Source organism: Eublepharis macularius, chromosome 7 (genome assembly GCF_028583425.1).
Source record: "Eublepharis macularius isolate TG4126 chromosome 7, MPM_Emac_v1.0, whole genome shotgun sequence".
In the NCBI taxonomy this organism is placed as follows: Eukaryota; Metazoa; Chordata; class Lepidosauria; order Squamata; family Eublepharidae; genus Eublepharis; species Eublepharis macularius.
In genome coordinates, this window is record NC_072796.1 from 50,451,627 (window position 1) to 50,471,439 (window position 19,813).

Below are 19,813 nucleotides of genomic sequence, written 5' to 3' on the forward strand. Positions count from 1 at the left end.
AGATGTTACAGATCAATTGAGAGGGCCAAGGGCAACAGAAAAAAAAAGATGGATGCATATTTGAAAAATCTAAAAAAAGGCAGCTTCAGAGCAAAGGAAGCACTTAACAAAAGTTCAAAACAGAAAGCAATATTGCAGAGATAAGCAGCTGGTGCAAGTGTGAGATCAGCTATTGCGTAAATTTTGCCCAGTATATTAAAAAGAACACAGGAAGTGTGGCAAATGTCACCATTTAAATGTAACCATTTAAAACTAGACAAAGAAAATCCGAAGGCAACGATATATTTACGCTGGCAGAAAGAGATAAAAATTCATACAATTTCTTCATTGATTTACCAAACTCCCTCAGTTCTGGGAGAAAAGTACATGAATCTTCACATGAATGATAGGTAACACAGCAAAGGTTTTCAAATTGTCATGGGCACAAGTACTTGCAAGCTGGAGCACTTGAGCATTCATATACCAGAACACTGAAAGTGCCCTAGAAACAAACTTGCAAGTGGCTGGTAAATGTAAAGTCCACAGCAGCTATGTTAGAATTCCAAGAAGTACATTCTCATGCACAGGTGGTCTGGATCTAAAAGCTGTGACTAATTTAAATTTTGCATGAATAATGAATGTAATAACAACAGAAACACACAATCAGTGGGCCACTGATACAGATTACAAAGATGTGTTTCAAGGCTTAAATTGCTTATCAGAGCAATACTTCATTTTTAAAAAAGGAACCACAGGTATCATGTGAAATTCATTATCTTTAAACTTACCAGTGGTGCAAAGGGATAAAATTCAAAAGGGAGATCATCCACCCTTAGTGCAGGCTAATCCTACACTTGTAGTAGGCAAACCTGGCAGAGACCAGATAAGAATATGAATTACTTCAAAAAGTAACAGCAAGCCAGACTTTGCTGCTGTGTGAACAAACCTGGGGAATCTGTCCCTTTTCTCCTTCCCATACAAACAGCCAACTAATTAATGAATTCTGCTTTCACAGCAAACCATAGTTTGTCAGTTCTGACATAACAGCAAACTATGGGCTGTATATTCCTGAATGCAAGATTCCAAATTGGGAAGAAAACCTATTGCGTGGACTCCTGAAAGGGAAGCACACCAACCTGAGGATTCCCTAGGTTCATTCATGCAGTGGCAAACTGTGCCATTACTTCCAAAGTAATACTTGCATGTTTGCTATTACACCTGAGCTGGCATATGTTTGCATTCAACAGCTATGAACAAAACAATACTATAAGAAAATTTCCATTGCTTCATGAAGAAGAAATCATCAGTAAGCTAAACAGAAACAAAGCTGCTTTCAGTCCATGATGGACTGATTTGGACAGACTTGGCTGGATGACAGAAGTTCCTTGTTGTGCTCATGCAGTGGCTTAGATTCCACCTCAAATTTCTGCTGACAGAAGGATTTTTTCATTTGCATAAGCAAAACTTCCCTGTCTTTCCCCACCCACTGCAGCCCCCGATTTCCTCCCCCCAAATGCTGCTCCTATGGAATGGAGGGCCCTAAGAAATAGCTAAGGTGGAACCAGAGGTGTGCCAGAGAAAGGTGCAATTGGCATAAATTGTCACCCATACGCACATGGAAGTTTTATGTGAGATCCATTCCAGTATTTCTTCAGTTTGGGGGATGTATGAAAGAATGACACAGTAGACATCTTTAAGGTGCCACCGACTCTTTCTTGGCTTTGACTGCAATAGACTAATGTGGTTACCCCCTCTAGGACAACTGTTTGAGGGTACTGGATAGCGTCAGATGTAATATAGATGACATCCTGGTGTAACAAAGGATAAGCTGAAGCAGGTTTAGAAAGGTGTTGAGAGAAGCACCTGAAACTGACTAAAGAAAACTACAATAAGCAGCTTCTCAACCAAAGGATTAAAACCTGATACAACTGAAACAGAGACCATAGCTGAAATACCTAGTCAAAGGATGAGGATAATTTAGAAGGATTTCGAGGAACCATCACTTATCTAACAATGTTTATTCCAGGCACAGACAGTTGTTGGTGCAGTTTGCTTACTGTATCCAAACTATGAAAACAACATCCAAGCTGCTACAGCAGCTGCTAACAAAACCACCTGTGTGTTACAGTACTACAATGTTAAAGAACTATTGACAGTTCTTACTGGATGCCAATTCTACAGGATTCTGTGTCACATTATTGCAGAAGGGCTCACCCATTTCATGTGCTTCCAAAGCACAGGAAACTACCCAACAGAACAATGATCAAATAAAAAAGGAAATGCATTTGTCCATAGTATTTAAATGCATAAAATTCCACCAGATCATCTGTGGGGGTGGGGTGGAATAAGTGACGGTGAAAAGACACCACAAGGCTTTGGAGTTCAGAAAACTCCAAGTCTTTAAAAAGCAGGAGCTAACAGAACTAAACTGCAAGTGGTATATGGTCCAGGGAAAGAGTTAATCTATCACATTTGTATGCTGGGTTTTCTGCTCTGTTTTATCCTCACAACAATCCTATGAGGTAAGTTAGGTTGAGAGATAATCACTGCCTCAGAGTTGCCAGTGAGCTTCATGGCAGAGTGGATATTTGAACTTGATTCTCCCAAGTCCTAGTCCAACATTCTAACCACTATAATACACTGGGCTCTGAAGAATACACCATGCAAACTCTAGAGCAATATCTGGGATGTCTGTGGAGAAATGCTGCAGAAGGCAATACAGCCGTACACTTCTCATTTTGCTTAGACCTGAAACTGAATAAAATTCAAATAGCTAGGGTAAATGAAAGAGTTATACAAATCCTTAAAAAATGACCTGACAAAAGAATACAGGTTGCAAGAGATGTGTGTAATAGAACTATCAAGAAGAGTTCAGTGAAATTTCAAAATGGCAAAACCTTTGTACTGAAAGACTGAAGGAAAGACATATGAATACCATGTATAAGAGTCGTCTGAGAATTGAGCTATATAAAAGAAATTATTGAGAAGCTATTTGTTGGCCAGGCATGCCTGTGCAGTTTGAAGACTTGGTACAATCACGTACCAGGTGTCAAACCTTCAGAAATAAAATCCCCAAAGAAGCAATTTAGCTTCAGCTGACAAGAACAAACATGCTAGCACGTCTGAAATTGAGGCAAGAGATCAGAAACATTATTATGGTGCTTCCTTTGCATATGGAGCAACCCCGTTACCATCCACACGTGGTGTGGAAACCTCCAACACTGACTGGGTAATCAAGCCTTTCTCTGCCCCCATCCATCCCCCCTCCTATTTTGTAATTTTCCTAATAAAGATGTGAAAAATAATTTTCTGTTTATAGCATCTGAAGAAGTGAGCTCTGACTCATGAAAGCACATGCTGGAATAAATGTTTGTCTTTAAGGTGCCACTGGACTGCCATTTTATTTTGCTACAATAGACTGACATGGCTACCCCTCTTGATAACGTAAGACACACATCCAGAGGAGTTAGCCGTGTTAGTCTGTAGTAGCAAAATAAAAAAGAGTCCAGTAGCACCTTTAAGACTAACCAATTTTATTGTAGCATAAGCTTTCGAGAATCACGTTCTCTTCGTCAGATGCATGGAGGGCAGAAGGAAACTGGACCAGTTTCCTTCTGCCCTCCATGCATCTGACGAAGAGAACGTGATTCTCGAAAGCTTATGCTACAATAAAATTGGTTAGTCTTAAAGGTGCTACTGGACTCTTTTTTATTTTGTAAGACACACAAGATCATATTTGGGCCAGGCAGGTAATACAGGAGAAAGAGAAGAGATATGCTGAGAACTAGAAGTCTTGGACCCATGGTAAACAAATTAAAATGCAGATGCACTTACACCAGGTACAGACAAGCTAATAAAATCTTGTGACAGAACAAATTACACCATTGCAGCATCAAGCGCCAGGGGGACTCCAGAGAGTGTTTTGGGCACCCAGCTGCTTGTGACAACATCAAAAGACCAAGTGATAAGAAAAGGAGGGGGGAGATTTAGTGATAGCAGTAACCAAAGCGTTCCGTGAGTGGGAGAGCATGGAGGGGAGCAGTCCTGGGGAACACCAGCACTGAACTGAAATCTAGAACAGCAGCCCCTTGAGAGGCAGTTGCATAAAAGGCATACAGTGACACACAAATCCAGAGGAGTTAGCGGTGTTAGTCTGTAGTAGCAAAATCAAAAAGAGTCCAGTAGCACCTTTTAAGACTAACCAATTTTATTGTAGCATAAGCTTTCGAGAATCACAGTTCTCTTCGTCCCATGCATAGTACAGAAACTGCCATGTACTATGCATCTAAGAGAACTTGATTCTCGAAAGCTTATGCTACAATAAAATTGGTTAGTCTTAAAAGTGACACACAAAATGAGTTTTCTCTTTACGTCATTCTCCTGTGGCACCCTTCTACAGGTTTTGCGGCAGCAGCAAATGTTATTTGAAATAACATAATCTATGATTCAAAGTTATTCTGTACTAAAAACTAGGATTTGTCCTCCTTACCTGGCAGAAAAGGTTTGCCTGTAAACAGCTGTGTGACAAGTGGAAATTAAACAAGCTATGCACATGTAGGTGGAACAACATGTTTGCATGGCATTCCATGATGAGTTTTATTTTATTTTTTTAATTTAACATAATGCAGCCACAGGAGGCAGGGGTTTAAAAGCTTAAAGGAGGGGCTCAATCCCCCTTTATAGTCCTTCTGTTGAAAATCACCACCCTAAATCGGACTTTATCTTGCTGAGAAAAAAGTATGAGTATTTTTTTTTCAGTCTGGATACAAGCAGCTTGCAGAAGGTGGTATTTTTGGTGTGAAAATAATGCATGCACAGAAGAGTTATACAGGCCCTCTCCTCCTGCAGTTGTGCCCCTTTTTAAAATCCCCCCCCCCGATGAATTCTGATTTTTTAAAAATAAAGTGGTGACATTAATCATAGAATGGCATGTGATGTGCTATTCCACCAACTTTTCAATAATAGATTATTATTTTTCTGACTTTAATCCAGACATTTGATCATTCTCACCTGGCCAGTCTGCTGTGGTCTTTAAATCTCTGCTAGTTGACACTCTGACCCAGAGAGCCCCATCTAGCCCAATTTCATCAATTTCAGAAGCTAAGCAGGGTCAGCCTTGGTTAGTAATTGGATAGGAGATCATCAAAGAAGCCTAGGGTTGCTACACACAGGCAGTAATGGAAAAACACTTCCAAATGCTTTTTGCCTTGAAAATCCTATAGGATCAGTCATAAATTGGCTGCAATTTGACAGCACTTCCCACCACCATGTAGCTGATATGCAAATGTGTGGGACAATTCTCTCAGTACCAACAGGTTTACTACTTCAGGTACCTATATACCTGAGGGACAACCCTTCATAATAACCTGTCTTTTGGGCTACATGATGTTTGCCCTACTAAGCAGTAAGTAGACCACAAGCCAGATTATTATGCCTCTAAAACTACTTAACAATACATACATGCACACACACACTGTCGTGGGCAGATAGCAAAAATCGGGCATGTATTGAGCCTTTGGTAGGTTACAGTACAGGGCTGGTTGGCTGCTTTCCATTTGGTGATTCACAGTGGCTAGCTGAAGGAAAATACAGATTGCCATTTATCATGGTCTGACTTGGACCTGGTCTCCACATTCAGCAGAATAAGACAGCAGAACCCTGAGCTGTTAGAATAGACCACGTAAGGTTGCTTCTGACAGATGGTGTTTTTTGAATGCTCCAACACACAGATACTGCTCCTCAAGCAAAGAACTAGCAAATCATAGAGAATGCTACTAATGCTGCCTACTCCTTGGTGTGCTGATTTTCTACGTGCAAAGGAGATGTGCAGAGGAATGTTTGAACAGGTACAGTCTCATCTATCACCTCACATGGCTGCAATCCTGAAGACACTTCTCTGGGATTAAGCTCCATTGAATAACAGAGGACTTCCAAGTAGACCTGTTTAGGATTGCTCCCCACGTGTACCAGGCCTTGGAGTACTGGGACCTATGCACAAGGCAAGATGGTCACCAGCATCATCTATACATGTCATCTACATTTGATCCAAAAACGAAAGCAATATGGAGGTGGCCAAATTACCACCACCGTAGGGACAGACACTAGACATCTTTACCAGTTAGTCTTTGGCTACATATCAATAATGATGAACCCAGTGCCCTCATTTGATGTCTCACCCCAAGGTTCCATTTGAGCATTGAGAAGCAAAGGACTAGGGGTTGGATCCAACACAGCATTTCCATGGTTGCAAGGACTTCTGTCCATGAGTGTGACCTTTGTGGCTTCCCACCCTTATAGCAGCACAAAATTTCCCCCCAAATCCTCTTCCCAAAAACTGGAAAATGAGATACCATCTGAGTACCTTGGCTAAAGAATGGCCTGAGTCTTGCAAAATTTAACCTGCAACAGAACAGAACACACCCTAAAACAGATTCATAACATCCAACTGGGATCTATTTCTGAATGTTGAAGTGTTCCTGTGTAACATGTAGCATGCAAAGGGATACCATAGGCTTTGAATACTGCCAGGTCCCTTAACCATGGTTAGGATTATGACTGCCTGGTACACCAACATGTGTGTGCACTGCCACTTCCTCCCTCTTGCACATAAATTCCTTCTCCTTTTCATTTTTGGAGTTTACCACAGTGTCATATTATGTCTGCTTTGGTGTTAATGTTAGCAGATTGCAAACCAACATGGCTACACACCATGGTTTATAGTTAATCATGATTAAGCAAATGCCAGTTAATACTTAATGATGAACCGCAGTTGGCTCTGAAAAAGAAACGGATGGGAAAGCTTGTACATTGAGAAAAGAGGAGTGTGAGGGGAGAGTGGGCAATGATATGTTTGAAATGGGCCACAGAATTCAATTCAATACCAAAATAAAAATAAAACACAACAAAATGTTTTAAGAACAGTAGTTAAAAGACCAGAATGTTCTATCACAACACACTAATGCTGTGTTTCCCAACCAGGGTTCTATGGAACCCTGGGGTTCTCCAAGACATAATCATGGGTCCCACAAGAAATCACGGAATTGATGAATTTAAAACTTTTACTGCAAAAAATTCCAGATATCTCTCCAAATTTTGTGGTTATATTTGTGTCTGTGTCTGTTTCCAACTGTTACAGAGCAAATGACAATAATGCAATGATAATGCAAATGACAATAATCATTTATTGTCATTATCATTTGCAAATGATAATGCAAATGACAATAATTTAGCAGTAATTGAATTGTGCCCCCTGCCGTCACCTTTTTCTGGCCTGTAAACATTTTTATAGGTAGGAGTTCCTCAGGATTTGAAAAATTAATTTAGGGGTTCCTCCATGGGAAGAAAAGGTTGGGAAACACCGCACTAATGAAATGCGACTGGGATGGGCATAACACTGCTACTTTTTTAACTGCAGCAAATAATCTGTTTAAAAACTCCAGAAAACAATTCGGATTTTGTTTTCAAAAGGCACTGTGATTCAGAAATAATTCCAAGAAAATATATGCAACGTACAGCCTGTCCTTAATTACAGCTGGAATTGCAGGAGACTTCAGTGAGACAGAGCACGCTTCTGCTTTCACTAGAATGCTGCGGAATATATTCTAACTAAAATTGCTAAGGAACTATGCACGCTATCAATTCAGTTGCAAATATTAATGCATGGCTCAGCTTCAACAAATCACTGACAGGACACAGGAGTTTTCCTTCTTATTACTCATTTCTGCTTTAGTTCAGCATTTTTCAAACATGAGCCTAAGCAAGCTCCCTAAATCAAGAATAATATGTTTTAAGTCTCCCTAAAACCATTTTGCATATTAAAGGCTTTTTTACATATAAGTCACTTTTGCATAAAAAATGGTAATGTATGATGTGCATGTGGTGACGTGCATGTGGTGTATATTTGTTTGTGGTGCATTGCATTGGGAAGCAACAACCAGATGCAGCTTCCTAGCAGCGTGTGCTCATGCAAAGACAGGCATGCATGTAGGATGATGGATTTCTGCATGGAAGTCACTTGCATTAAGCAACTTCCTCATAAGTGAAGGAACTTAACAATGTGATCCTAAACAGAGTTACAACCTTCTAAGTACATTGATTTTAATATACTCAATAAGGTGTCACACTGCTTAGGATTGCACTGTAAGTATTACTAACACAGACAGACAGACTTTTGCCTACAGTCTTCACTCACATATTCACACCGGAAGAGAAGGGCAAGAAGATCAAAGGTGAAAGGAGGAAGAGCACAAGAACCCATAGAATGCTTTAACATGTCCTAGAGAAGAACAAAAAAGAATAGCAAAAGGCAGGGAGCTAGCCCACGAACTCCTGTCATGATCAACATAAGCAAGAGGAAACAGCCCCTCCAACTGTTTCTGTGAAGTTATAGGACACTAGCCTTTTTCCTTATCTGACCATGGTACACTCAGGAGACCTCTTGACTCAGCAAGAAGCCCACCTAATTGATGCCAACTGTCTGCAGTTCTCTTGCCCCACGGTGAGATCTGCATAGTTTGACAAAGCGCTTAATTTTGGTTAGAATGCTACATGTTCAAAAACGGAAAATAAAAGTTCACAAAACTGCGGAAGTCACATCATTTTTCATAAAACATTTCAAACATTCTTAGAGATGGAGTTACTGAAATAATCAGAAGAGGAAGAATTTAAAGGATTTCAAATGTACAACTGTTTTTACCAAGGAAGTTTCTGTAGCATTAAGCCATCTAATGATAGATGAAACATTCCAGATTTTTAAAATACCTAGAGAGAAAAAGATTCTATGAACCAGGATACTAAACAAGGTAGACCATTTATCTGGCTCTTGGTAACACCATTAAGTTCTAAACGTAGCATTTGATCTGTGAAGGTCCATGAGGTAGAATGACAGGACAGTGTAAATGAATAACCTTGGTTGTATACTACTAGTTTTTCCACTGGTGACAGAAGGAGGAGGAGCCACTGCTGACCATGGAAAAAGCTCTGTTGAAGATCATGGGACCCATATGGACAAAAGTCACATGGAGCCACAGCCGTAGTGAAGAAGGGAAATTGGAAAGATTAAATGGGAACGCTTGAGTACAGTCCCTTGAGTCATGGTACTATTGACTTATTTTTTAAAAAACACAGTGCTACACATTTATTCTATCAAAGCAAAGGTTCTAGCATTCTTTGAAGGATAAAGGCTAGAAGGTGCACTGTGACTACAATTCTATACACCATTAGCTGGTAGTAAGTCCCATTAAACTGGAAGAAACTTAAGTGAGGTTTGGCTTACTGCGTGCCCCATATAAGCAGCAGACAAAAATTCACTATTGTGTACTTTAAAGGCTTCCAAACAACTACACACATAATTTAAACTAAGATCTAAGTGTCACAGGGTCACTATTAGCACCATGTTGTTATTCATTTTTTTAAAGTGATAGCCATTTGCTGATTGATATTTTTACTGCATAATACTGTTTATATTTATCTACTGCGCTACACAATATTTTACCATATATTTGCATTGCTCAAATATACAGTTACATATAGTCATATCAATTAAGACTTAATTCTAGTAAGTCAAAATGAGAGTATGTTTTCTGTTTGCTCTAAAATCACTACAGGGCCTTTAACATGGTATTTGATCACATATATGTAATGTCACACACATGTAATGTCAACGCACTAACTAGTTAGAAACTAGAGCACTTGAATTTAGACTCATTTATTTCCCAATTCTAAACACCATGAATTTAGGAATCCTGAATGTGTTTTCTTCAGAAGTAAAGTTCAACTGGGATTATTTCCTGGCAAGTATGCTTCCACCTGCAACTTTACTTGAGACTAATTTCTGTTGCGCTCATCAAGAATCTCTTGCAAGAGAAACAGTAAACACTAAGGATTCAAAAGTAAATTCAATTAAAACGAATGGCACTTGTTTCAAAATGAATACTATCACTTAAGACTAGGTCACCAATTGTTTATTACTGGGATGTGAAATTTATCTCCAGACTTCAGAAGGACTGTTCTAGATAATAAAGGAAATGGAGTGGAACTGAAGGCTATGATCATATTTACTTAGTCCTATTGATTGATTTCTGCATAGGATCAAACTGCACATCTACTTAAATCCTTGAAGCTCTAGTTTAACTGGTTTATGGATGAGGCCATTAAGTGGCCATTTCCAGACAAGGTACTTCAGAGTTATCTTACTGAAGTCCACTACACTACTCTTCTGCTAAACATGGTTACCAAAATACACCAGCACAGAATTAAACCATTGCACAAAGTGTGTGTGTGTGTGGGGGGGGGAATTACCATTTAAATGGAGTTACCTAAGCACCAGTGCAAAACTCTTACTTCTAACAGAGCTCTATCAATAAAACAAATTGCCAGTTTAAGCATGTGCCTGATGTCATGAAGGTGGTGGGTTAATCTGTTCCGGGACTCGACATTTTAAAGAATGAATTTTAAACACACACACAAATACATGACAAGCGGTTTTAATTACAGGGTGTGCTCTGTCAGAGCTCATGTTTATGACATTTCATCATAATCCAGTCGGCGCTATTGAATGTTAGCATTTAGTGGTTAAAAGTAATTCGTTGGGCTGGCTGGGTTCTGCACACTGTTAAGTCTGTAAAACATTGACACGTCCAACGTTGCAGAGGCTGCCACACACTCCAAGAACTCCACGGTGCCCTGGGATTCCTTTGGTTTCAGAATGAGCCCCCCGCCCGCGCCTCCATCAGCACTGCGCCCTCGCGCATCCCACCTCGCCCGGCTCCTGCCCGCACATCACCCGGCACAGCGCCCACCCAAAAGAACCCCGCGCGGGAGTTATTTTTATTTCGGAGCCTTTCCTCCCCCCACTCCCGTCTCGAGCTCAAGGCTCTCCGGCGCTCAAGGCCAAGTTCAGAGAGCCAGAGGAGACACCTATTGGCAAGAAGTCGCAGCAGGCAGACCTCAAGGCTGCTTTGGGGAAACACCAGGGGGACACCGCTTTGCTTTGCTTTGCTTTGCTTTCCTCCCAAGCGCTGCAGCCAGCGCCAGCGGCGGGCCAGCCAGTCCCTCCCGCCTTTGCGCGCACACGCACTCGCACACGCACGCATTGCCGGCCGGCCGGCCAGGCGCCTGGCCGGGTTTCCCTTGGCGCGGCTCTCGCCCCTCTCTGCCTCCCTCCCCGCCGCCAACTTCGAGAAGCCGGAGAGGCAAACGTCCGAAACTACACAGGCGCCGGGGTGGGGGCACCCAAGACCCAGCAGTTTACCTTCCTCGGCTGATTTCATGCTGCTGCAGAGACGGCTGGAAACGCACCCAAAGTTTCTCTTTCACCACCACTTGGCTGGCTGGCGAGGCGCAAAGAGGGTTTGGTGCAGAGGATCGCCGCTTGGCATCCGCTCAGCCAAAGCTGAGGCGGAGGAGGCAGAGCCTCGCTGGCAGGGAGTTTCGCGCGCGGGCGCTGGAGCGTCAAGGCGAGCGGCTGGAGTTCCTTCCCCCTGGAAGCCCCGCTCGCTTGACAGAGTAACGCTGGGCTCAGCAGCTGCCCCCGGAGAGACGTCACCGAGGATGAGCGTGCAGGGGGACCCGGGCGGGGGAAGGGGCTCGCGGGGCAGGCAGGCAGGCACCGGGGATCCTACTCCGGAGGAGGAGAAGGGAGAGGGCGCGCTCAGGAAGTGGCTGGCGCGCGCGCGCTCGGCTCCCTCCCTCCTGGTGTCTCACTCAGGGCCGGGGCTTATTTGGATCAGGAAAGTTTGAAGAGTCTCTAAGTCTCTCTCTGACGCACGGCTGCTGGTGACTGCTGCCTTTTTAAAGCTGGAAAACACCCCCCCTCCCTTCTTCCCCCTCCCAGCCCCTCTCCCCGCCCCGCGCCCCGTGATGTCACGGGTCCTGCGAGCTACTCTCAGCTGCCTGGCGAAGGAGCCCGGCCAGCAGAAAGGGAAAAAAGCTGGAAGCTCGGAGAGAAGTTCAAGAGGACCCCCCCTCCCCTGCCCCCGAATCTGCTGAAGAGGCAGATCTCGCTTGCCAGCCAGACCTCTTTCCACCTGATCCCGAGGCGGGATCTGCTTCTGTGTGCTTGTGTGTGGATAGATCTGTGGGTTCGAGCGAGCCGCAAAGAGATAACATTAATTACTTTTCATTAAAAGAGGGGAGGGGAGGAGTAGGGGACGCGGGGGAGGAAGAAAGGATCTTTGCATGCTGGAATTGTTTTTTTTTTAATCGAGGCTTCCCCCGCTGTGGAAATTTGGAAAAGAGCGTCAACTGGCAAGGAACAGAAAGGAAAATCCCATTCTGCTAAATTAGTAACAGACTCCGAAGGGTTCGTTTCAACGACCGAGATGTACTGAAACTGTTGTTGTAAATATTGCAGCAACGCTGTCAAAGTGGCCTGGGACTGAGGGCAAAGGAGGCGAGGATGTAGAGATCTACAATCTTTCAATCTGCAGCTTTTCCTTCCATAAAGCAGCCCCCCCCCCCAACGCATAATATAGACGGCAATAACCCTTCTGAAAGCCCCCCAACAGCCTGCCGAGTTTTGCTGTCGTCCAGGCTTGGCCCTTTCAGCCCTCTTCTTCCTTCCCTCCTCTGTGCGTTACTTTATTACCCTCTTTTTTCCCCCTCCTCTCCTCCTAGCCAAAATTAAAGAAGCTGGGTTTGCTAAAGGTAGAATCTGGACGGATAAAATCCTCGGCATAGAAAAGGGAAGCACGAATTCGCACCCTGCCGAGTGCCGACTCTAAAGATTAGCAAGGCTGTGAAGAGGGTTAGTGAAGTGCCCGACCACGTGCTCCAGGCCTGCGGTTTCCCTGAGAGGGAATGTGGCAGCAGCCCTCATAGTCCATCCCAGCCCCATTTCATTAGAACGGATGCACCAAGCAGGGAGAGGGTTTGGCTAGGAGCCCACCAAGGCAGACTGGCGCTGCGCTGCGAGGAAGGCACCTCTGCGCGTGCCTTGCCTTGAAAACCGCGCGAGGTGGAACTTCCTGGGGACGCCACGAGGCGGTTCCACCTGGATGGGCACACTGGGTTAAGCGGCACGCCGGTGAAATGCCACCTTTCCGGGGGAGTTCCTAAGAGCGTCGGGGGGTTGCCCCTCAGTCCGAGGTGGGGGGGGGAGCGAAGCGCTTCCTGCAGAGGTGGGTCTCGAAGGAGCGCGGCCCGCAGGGGCTGGGCTGGGGCGCAGCCGCTGTGCAAAGCGTTTGCTTCCAGCTCTGAAGCACGCGTGGGTCCTTTCCGATGGCTGAATTTATATACCGCTTTGCGACACACAGGTTCTCAAGGCGGTTTGCATAGTTAAAACGCTGAGTTAAAACGCTCTTCAGCAACATCAAGGCTGCAATCCTGTTCTCATTTATATGGAAGTAAATCCCATTGTATAGAATGGTGCTGACTTCTGAGGCAACCTGCAAAGGCTCCGCATAACTGGACCTAGAACTGGAGAGAGGGCTGGAAGCTCGGGGGAGCGGGGGCTCCCCTCTCTTTGACCAGCTCAGCGATGGGCGGGGGGTGGGGGATCTTGCACGCAACAGGAACACGCGCCCGGTACGCTGCTAAGGCCCGTTTCCTGGAGAGCAGGCCTGACTGAAGTCAAAGCGATCGCCTACGCGGGGCTGGCTGTACCCGCGGCAGGGGAGGTGTGTGACATCGCACAGTTTTCGGTTGGGAGGTCGGTTGTGTTGCAGTCTCCTGTTGCTGCCTGTTGCAACAGGCCGCGTCGTCCGGGTTAATGCGAGGTTTGCTGCTTCAGCCTGACCCGCTGGTTGAGCGGGCATCAGAGGTCGGCCGCGCAGCGGTCCGTCCGCCGGTCTTCGCTCGTCGCCAGATACGAGGGGTGACTGTTCCGAAATATTCCGCGAGCCTCCGGAGTGAACTCGCGCCCGGCCCCCGCCGCCCCCGTACTCGCCCTGCACGCTTTCCCGTTCCCTTCTGCTGGAGGAGGCTTGATGCTTTCGAGTTTGCCGGAGCGCGAAGGGAGCTTCTCTTTGGGTTAGGAAGGGATCGCCCGACAAGCGAGCGACGAGGCTGGAGTGGGTGAAGAATGATAGATCTGAGCTGAGTGTTTGCTGGCTTTGGGCGTCTGGGGATCCCCAGCTCTGTTTCCTCCCGGTACTGACTAGGATCATCTCAAGTGCACGTTTCTGGCTATCCACACAATCGTCCCCCTGGCCATTAGGTGGCTCGTTAGTAACCCAGGGCAGGGCCGGGGAGATCTAAGGGCAGGACAGTCCAAGAGAGGCTAAGATACGTTGGCCAGGCATGCTAGCGCCCAGCTCCGCCTCCCTCACGTAAATACGCCCGTTCCAGTGCGCCCCCGCCCCCCTTTAAACGCGCGCAGACTCCTAGTACACCAAAGATGGCATATACAGAGGCACGGCTCTGCAGACGCGAGCACGCACGCCGGCCCCTTCCCCCAGTGCAGTTGCAAGTGTGGATGCAGAATGAATCGGCCGCCGTCCTGAAAGCGAATTAAAGAAATACAACGCCGCAACCAGGCAGCTAGACAACAGCCAACGTTACACAGAACGCTCGCGCATGTGCGCAGGGGCATACACCGCTGAAGCTCATTGCTTGATGACTGGCATCGAGGGATGGCTTGCACGTGTGTGTATATGCCAGTATCCCACACCGACCACCACAAACTGCGCGTCCATTTCACCTCGCTTTCCCTCAAGCGCAATGCTTGCTTGTCGACAGAGTCAGTTCACACGTTCAGCGGCTCGCCTACATGTCCGGTCCGCCTGGCCAAGCCTCGTGTGTACGCGCATCCAGGCAGACTGCCAGGGGCACACGGCGAGAAAGATGTGCCCTCCCGCCCAGGCGCACACGGCACCGTGTACACATCCTCATCCCCAGAGGAGACTTCTGCACGCATCACGCATGGCCCTGGATCGCCGCTCTCCGCACACGCAGGCGGCATTTTCATCGCCCACGAGCCTTCCTGGCCCCGTCCCCACCCATCGGGCCTCCCTGCCCCCTCGGCCTCCTCCGAGCCCCGGGGCCTCTACGGCAGGGGCAGGGAGAGGAAGGGAAGGGGGCTCCGGCTTGCGCTCGGCCGGGCTGCGGAAAGCGAGGAAGCGAGCGGCTCCCGCTCCCTCCCTCGCCTGCCCGCTTTCCTGTCTGCTCTCAATGCTTTCTTTTTCCCCCTCTGCTGCGCTGAAATGACGGAATCCCCGGTCTGTTGCCTCCTGTTTAATGCCGTTGCCTGGACCACCGTGGCTCGCCTCCAAGTCCGAGGGAGTTTTCGAGGGAGGCGGCAACGGCAGCGGCGGCGGCGGCGGCAGCGGGGAACTGCAGCCAGCTAACCTTGGCCGCCTGGCTGCGACGCGCAGCTGGCCCCACCGCCAGATGTTCCTGCCTGCCTGGCCTGCCTGCCGGGCCCAGGCGGCCCCCGTCTCTGGCCGCGCCGGCTGGCGGCTGCTGCTGCGCCGCCACCGGGGCTCGGGAAGCCCTCCCGCGCTAGCGCGCTCGCGCGCTCGCCTGGCTCCTCGCCTCTTTCCCCTCCTCCTGGAGAGTGTTTACAGGCGCTACCAGGAGAGGCTGCGGACCGAACTTTATTTTAGGGCTAGGGGATGACTAACAAAGTTACAAGCAACTTCAGGACAGAAAACAAGACTATTTTTAGACGGATTGTTGTTGTTTCAGTAGCTGGACTGCAGCGAATTCCCCCCTCCACTGCCTCCTGATGCCAACTATCTTCTCTGGGCAGCCACGGCTGAGGCAGGCCTCTCCAAGTTTTGCACCAGTTGGCACTGCGTCAGAGAAAAAAAATCAACGTGCTGTGTTCCGCTCATCATTGATATGGATGCAATTTGCTTTTAATTTAACTTGGCATTTCCAGTACACAAATCCACAACTCTTTCCACAGGCTGGGGGCAAAGACTACCTTCAGAATATCAGGTGCACTTCCAGTGACCTCTCAATTTGGACAGCCGAGCCGGAGTGCAGTCTGGGCTGTTTCCCCTCTTCACTAATACTGCTGTTGCATTCATCCAGGAGTTGCTTTTAACCATCCAAACAAAGATTTCCAGCTGTGGACCGGGACTGTAACTTTAAGAATTCCATGGCAAGGAGAAAATTGACCACTTTTATTTATTTCTAGCATCTGCCAAGGCAGCTTACAAAAATATTATAATAAATCAATATAAAACGTATGTTAGCATAATACTACCATTATACTATTATACTGCCATTTTCTTAGAAATAAAACTCACTGTCCTAGGCTCTACAGAGAATATGTTCAGCATCAGTAACAAAAACTGCACAACAACAAGAGCAGTGAACAAATTCATTGTTATTATTACCCTCACAATGCAGCTGGGGAGCTGGGGCTGAGAGGAGTGGCTTACCCAAGGCCACCTGCTGAACTCATGGTAGTAGTGGGATTCAAATCCACAGAGAGCTGGTTAGCAACCCAGCCACAACCACTTAGGAAAAGCCCTTAAAATAAAAATCAGTATCACAGGCCCTCCTGGATACCATTAATGAGGGGCTTTGCAAGGAGCTTCAGGTAGAGTATTCCAAAGAAAGAGAGACTTCCCCTAAAAGATGCAGATGCCAAGCAGCCAAGTAGACGGGGAAAGACACACCAGTCCACTGGGACCATCTCAACTGGGACACAGTAGGAGAGGCCAGTCCTTCCCATATGTGTGTCCCAGGGGGCAAAGGATTGTAAAGGTAGCCCCCATTCCTTTGACAGGAGCCTAGAAGTCAATCAGTTGCCAATGCAGCTGTTCCAGCACAGGAGCAATATGCTCCTGTGACACACACACACAATATGCTCCTGTGACACACACACACACACACACACCAGGTGACTGACACACACACACACACACACACACACACACACAAATATATGGGGGTAATACAGTATTTACTCAAATGCAGGACTGGTTTTTTTACATGTATGCCATAAAAACAGTTATCTGTAATGCACTCTATATAGGTCTCCCCTCGAAGTCAACTCAGAGTCTCTCTACACAAGACATTTTACATGGGGATGCTCAAGTGACTTACTTTCTGTGTGGTCTTATATTCAAGTGTGCTCTGTCTCCCTCGCAGTGCATTTGTATCCACAATGGGAGAACAAGTGTAAGATCTTTCACTTGAGCATCCTCGTGTAAGATGTCTTGTGAGAGAGACTCTCAGAGACACAGTTAGTGCAAAATGCTGCAGCTCTGGTATTATCAGGAAGTAGGTGGAGCATCCCCTTCTTGGATACACACCTTAACGTGGTGAGGGGGTTTGAGTGTGTCAGTGAAGCTGAGAGCAAGAGCGTAGACTTCCCAATTTCGGGGGGGGGGGGCTGGGGCCGGGCCAGAGGCATTGCTATGCCAGTGACATCACAGGGAGAAGCCAATGACATCACAGGGAGGGGCTTCCATTGCTACCATCTATGGAGGCAGGGCCATGGGAGATTTAGGGAGGGACTCCGCACAAATTTAGGGGGACCCAGGCACCCATGGGGACCCCTCTAAAAATGCCCCTGAGCTTAGCCAAACTTAGAAAAATGTGGGAGTTGGTCAGTTGTTATAGTGCTATCTCAGCGATCTCTTGCTGTGTCCTGTTTTTGAAATTCACTTTTAGGATAGTCACTTTATGATTATACATACCATGTGTATAGGACAAACTAATGGTCACAAATTTGACACTAAGAAAGGCAACACAGAAAAGCCTGTAAGGGAACATTTTTAAAGTTTTCCTGGACGTTCATTTACAGGAATCTTGATTCTGCCTTATTCATAAGGGTTACTTAGTACTGAAATTTACTAAATTATGGCATTGCAGATGCCTTCGTTTGGTAAATGTGTGGTTGAAGTCTGAACCAGGGCAGAATACAAAACAGTTGCCATGCCCTCGATTTCTGAGCAGTGTACAGAGCGCAAAGTAGTAGCAAACTCCCATCTTCTCACTTCAAACTCATATCCTATAAGTGAGTACAAACACATTTTGAGGCAATTCAGAGCAGTGCTAGTCATAACCCCAAAGAAAACTCACAGTTATACTACCTAGGATTTTATATACCTTGCTTTCTTAGCACACTGCTTAAACTCCACCTTAAAAGACATTATTAACCAAATCACAGCCTGGACACAGGGCAAAAGGAAATTTTTAAAAGGCCTCTGATCTGCACCTCCCCCCCCTTCCAATCTTGTTCATGCAGATAGGGCTTCTCATTGCTTCAGAGAGACAGCACTCATTTTTAGGAATTGTCCTTTTCTGCAATAGATACCACCTCTCCATTTAAACATGGAATGGAAATTGAAAGAGGAGTTTAGGAGTGGCTGAAGCAGCCCCCCCCCCATACATTACCATGAAAAAAACTGTTCTCCCACACCCAGCAAAAAAACCCCCCACAAACAAACAAACAAAGCTATTTCTACAAGGAAACATAAGGCCTACACTTTCCCAGTGTTCCATTTCCAAAATACAATGTAATGATCAAGTTACTGGAAAGTAAAATAGATACTCACTTTTTTCCCTGTTAAAAGGAAAATAAACTGGTCCTTAACAGAGTAGCATTGACTGCAGAGAAAACGTGATGATGGGTGGCTGGAGCGTACTGGCTGGTGTGAGTATATAAGTTTTAAAAGGGAAGCAGTTTTAGAAAAATTTTAGTTTAAAAAAAGAAGTCAGAGTTCTTTATTATAGAAACTCCATACTTTGATAGGAAAGTGAAGAGAGCTTCCTACCTATAGATCTGTTCTGAGGAGGAAGTCCTCATGAGTAGACATGGACAGGGAACAAAAAAACCCCAACAAACCAGCAGGTTCGTGATTCTTGGGTTTCATGAACCACGGAACTGGATCAGTTATGAAACAGTTGGTGGTTAATGGGATTTAAATGCCCCTTTCTGGCCTTAACAGCAGCAGGGAAAGGAGCATTTAACAGTTTAAAGGGCCCTTTCCTGCCTTGCAAGTGGCAGGTCCCTTTAAACTATCAGCTGGCAGGCGGCAGGGGGGATCCCCCCCCCCGCCGCAGCCTGGCAGCTGATAGTTTAAATGGACCTGCCTGGCAGGGCCCTTTAAACTGCCCTAACTCCAGCCCCCCTACCCCCCCAGCCCCAGCCCCACACTTACCTTATCCTGTAGTGCCCCAGGAGGGGCAGGAAGGCCATTTTTGTCCTCTTCCACTTCCCTGGGGGCCTGCAGGGTGACGGAAGAAGCTGAAAATGGCCTTCCTGTCCCTCAAATGGCTGCCGCAGCAGCCATTTAAAGGGCAGGAAGGCCGTTTTCAGCCTCTTGAAGGGCAGGAAGGCCGCTGGGGTTTGGGCAGTTTAGAGGGCCCTGCCAGGCAGGTCCCTTTAAACTATCAGCTGGCAGGCGGCAGGGGGGGAGACCTGCTGCAGCAGGGCCCTTAAAGGGGCAGTTTAAATGGCCATTTAACTGGGGAAATGGCCGTTTAAACTTCCCCTGTAAATAAGACCCAATGAACCAGCATACAGTTCGTGGAAGTTCTGTGAAAATGAGCTTCCATGAACCCTGGTTTGCGAACCCCGAACCAGCCTTGTTCGTGGGTTTTTTTGGGTCGTATTTAGGTTCATGCCCATCTCTACTCCTGAGTAGTAATCTACACGTCAAAGGGCAGTAAAGGAATAAACAGTAAACAGATGCTCTGACCTGTCTATCTTTCTAACTAGCTGGTTTCTCCCCCTCTGAAACCTGAGGAATGGAACAGCATTAGAAGTAGAATCTTCTAACATTCCCTGAATGTAAATTGTAGCCAAGCACTTATATTGCACTTATATCCAACAAAGGTCTTGCAATCTGACTGCTGCTACATTGAAAATGGGTGGAGCCAGCCAGGGTTAAGGGCTAAGCTAATTAGTGTGTCATAGTCAAAGGTACTTTCA

General features: G+C 46.2%; 1 protein-coding gene across 1 annotated transcript in view; it reads right to left on the reverse strand.

Annotated features, from left to right (window-relative positions):
• Positions 1–11,714, reverse strand: part of NFATC1 (nuclear factor of activated T cells 1) — a 179,511-nt gene extending 167,797 nt beyond the window's left edge. Inside the window, exon 1 of the mRNA XM_054984882.1 lies at positions 11,231–11,714. Coding sequence (XP_054840857.1) covers positions 11,231–11,249 — 19 coding nt within the window. The 5' untranslated portion in view covers positions 11,250–11,714. The remainder of the gene's footprint in view (positions 1–11,230) is intronic.
• Positions 11,715–19,813: the final 8,099 nt, after the last annotated feature.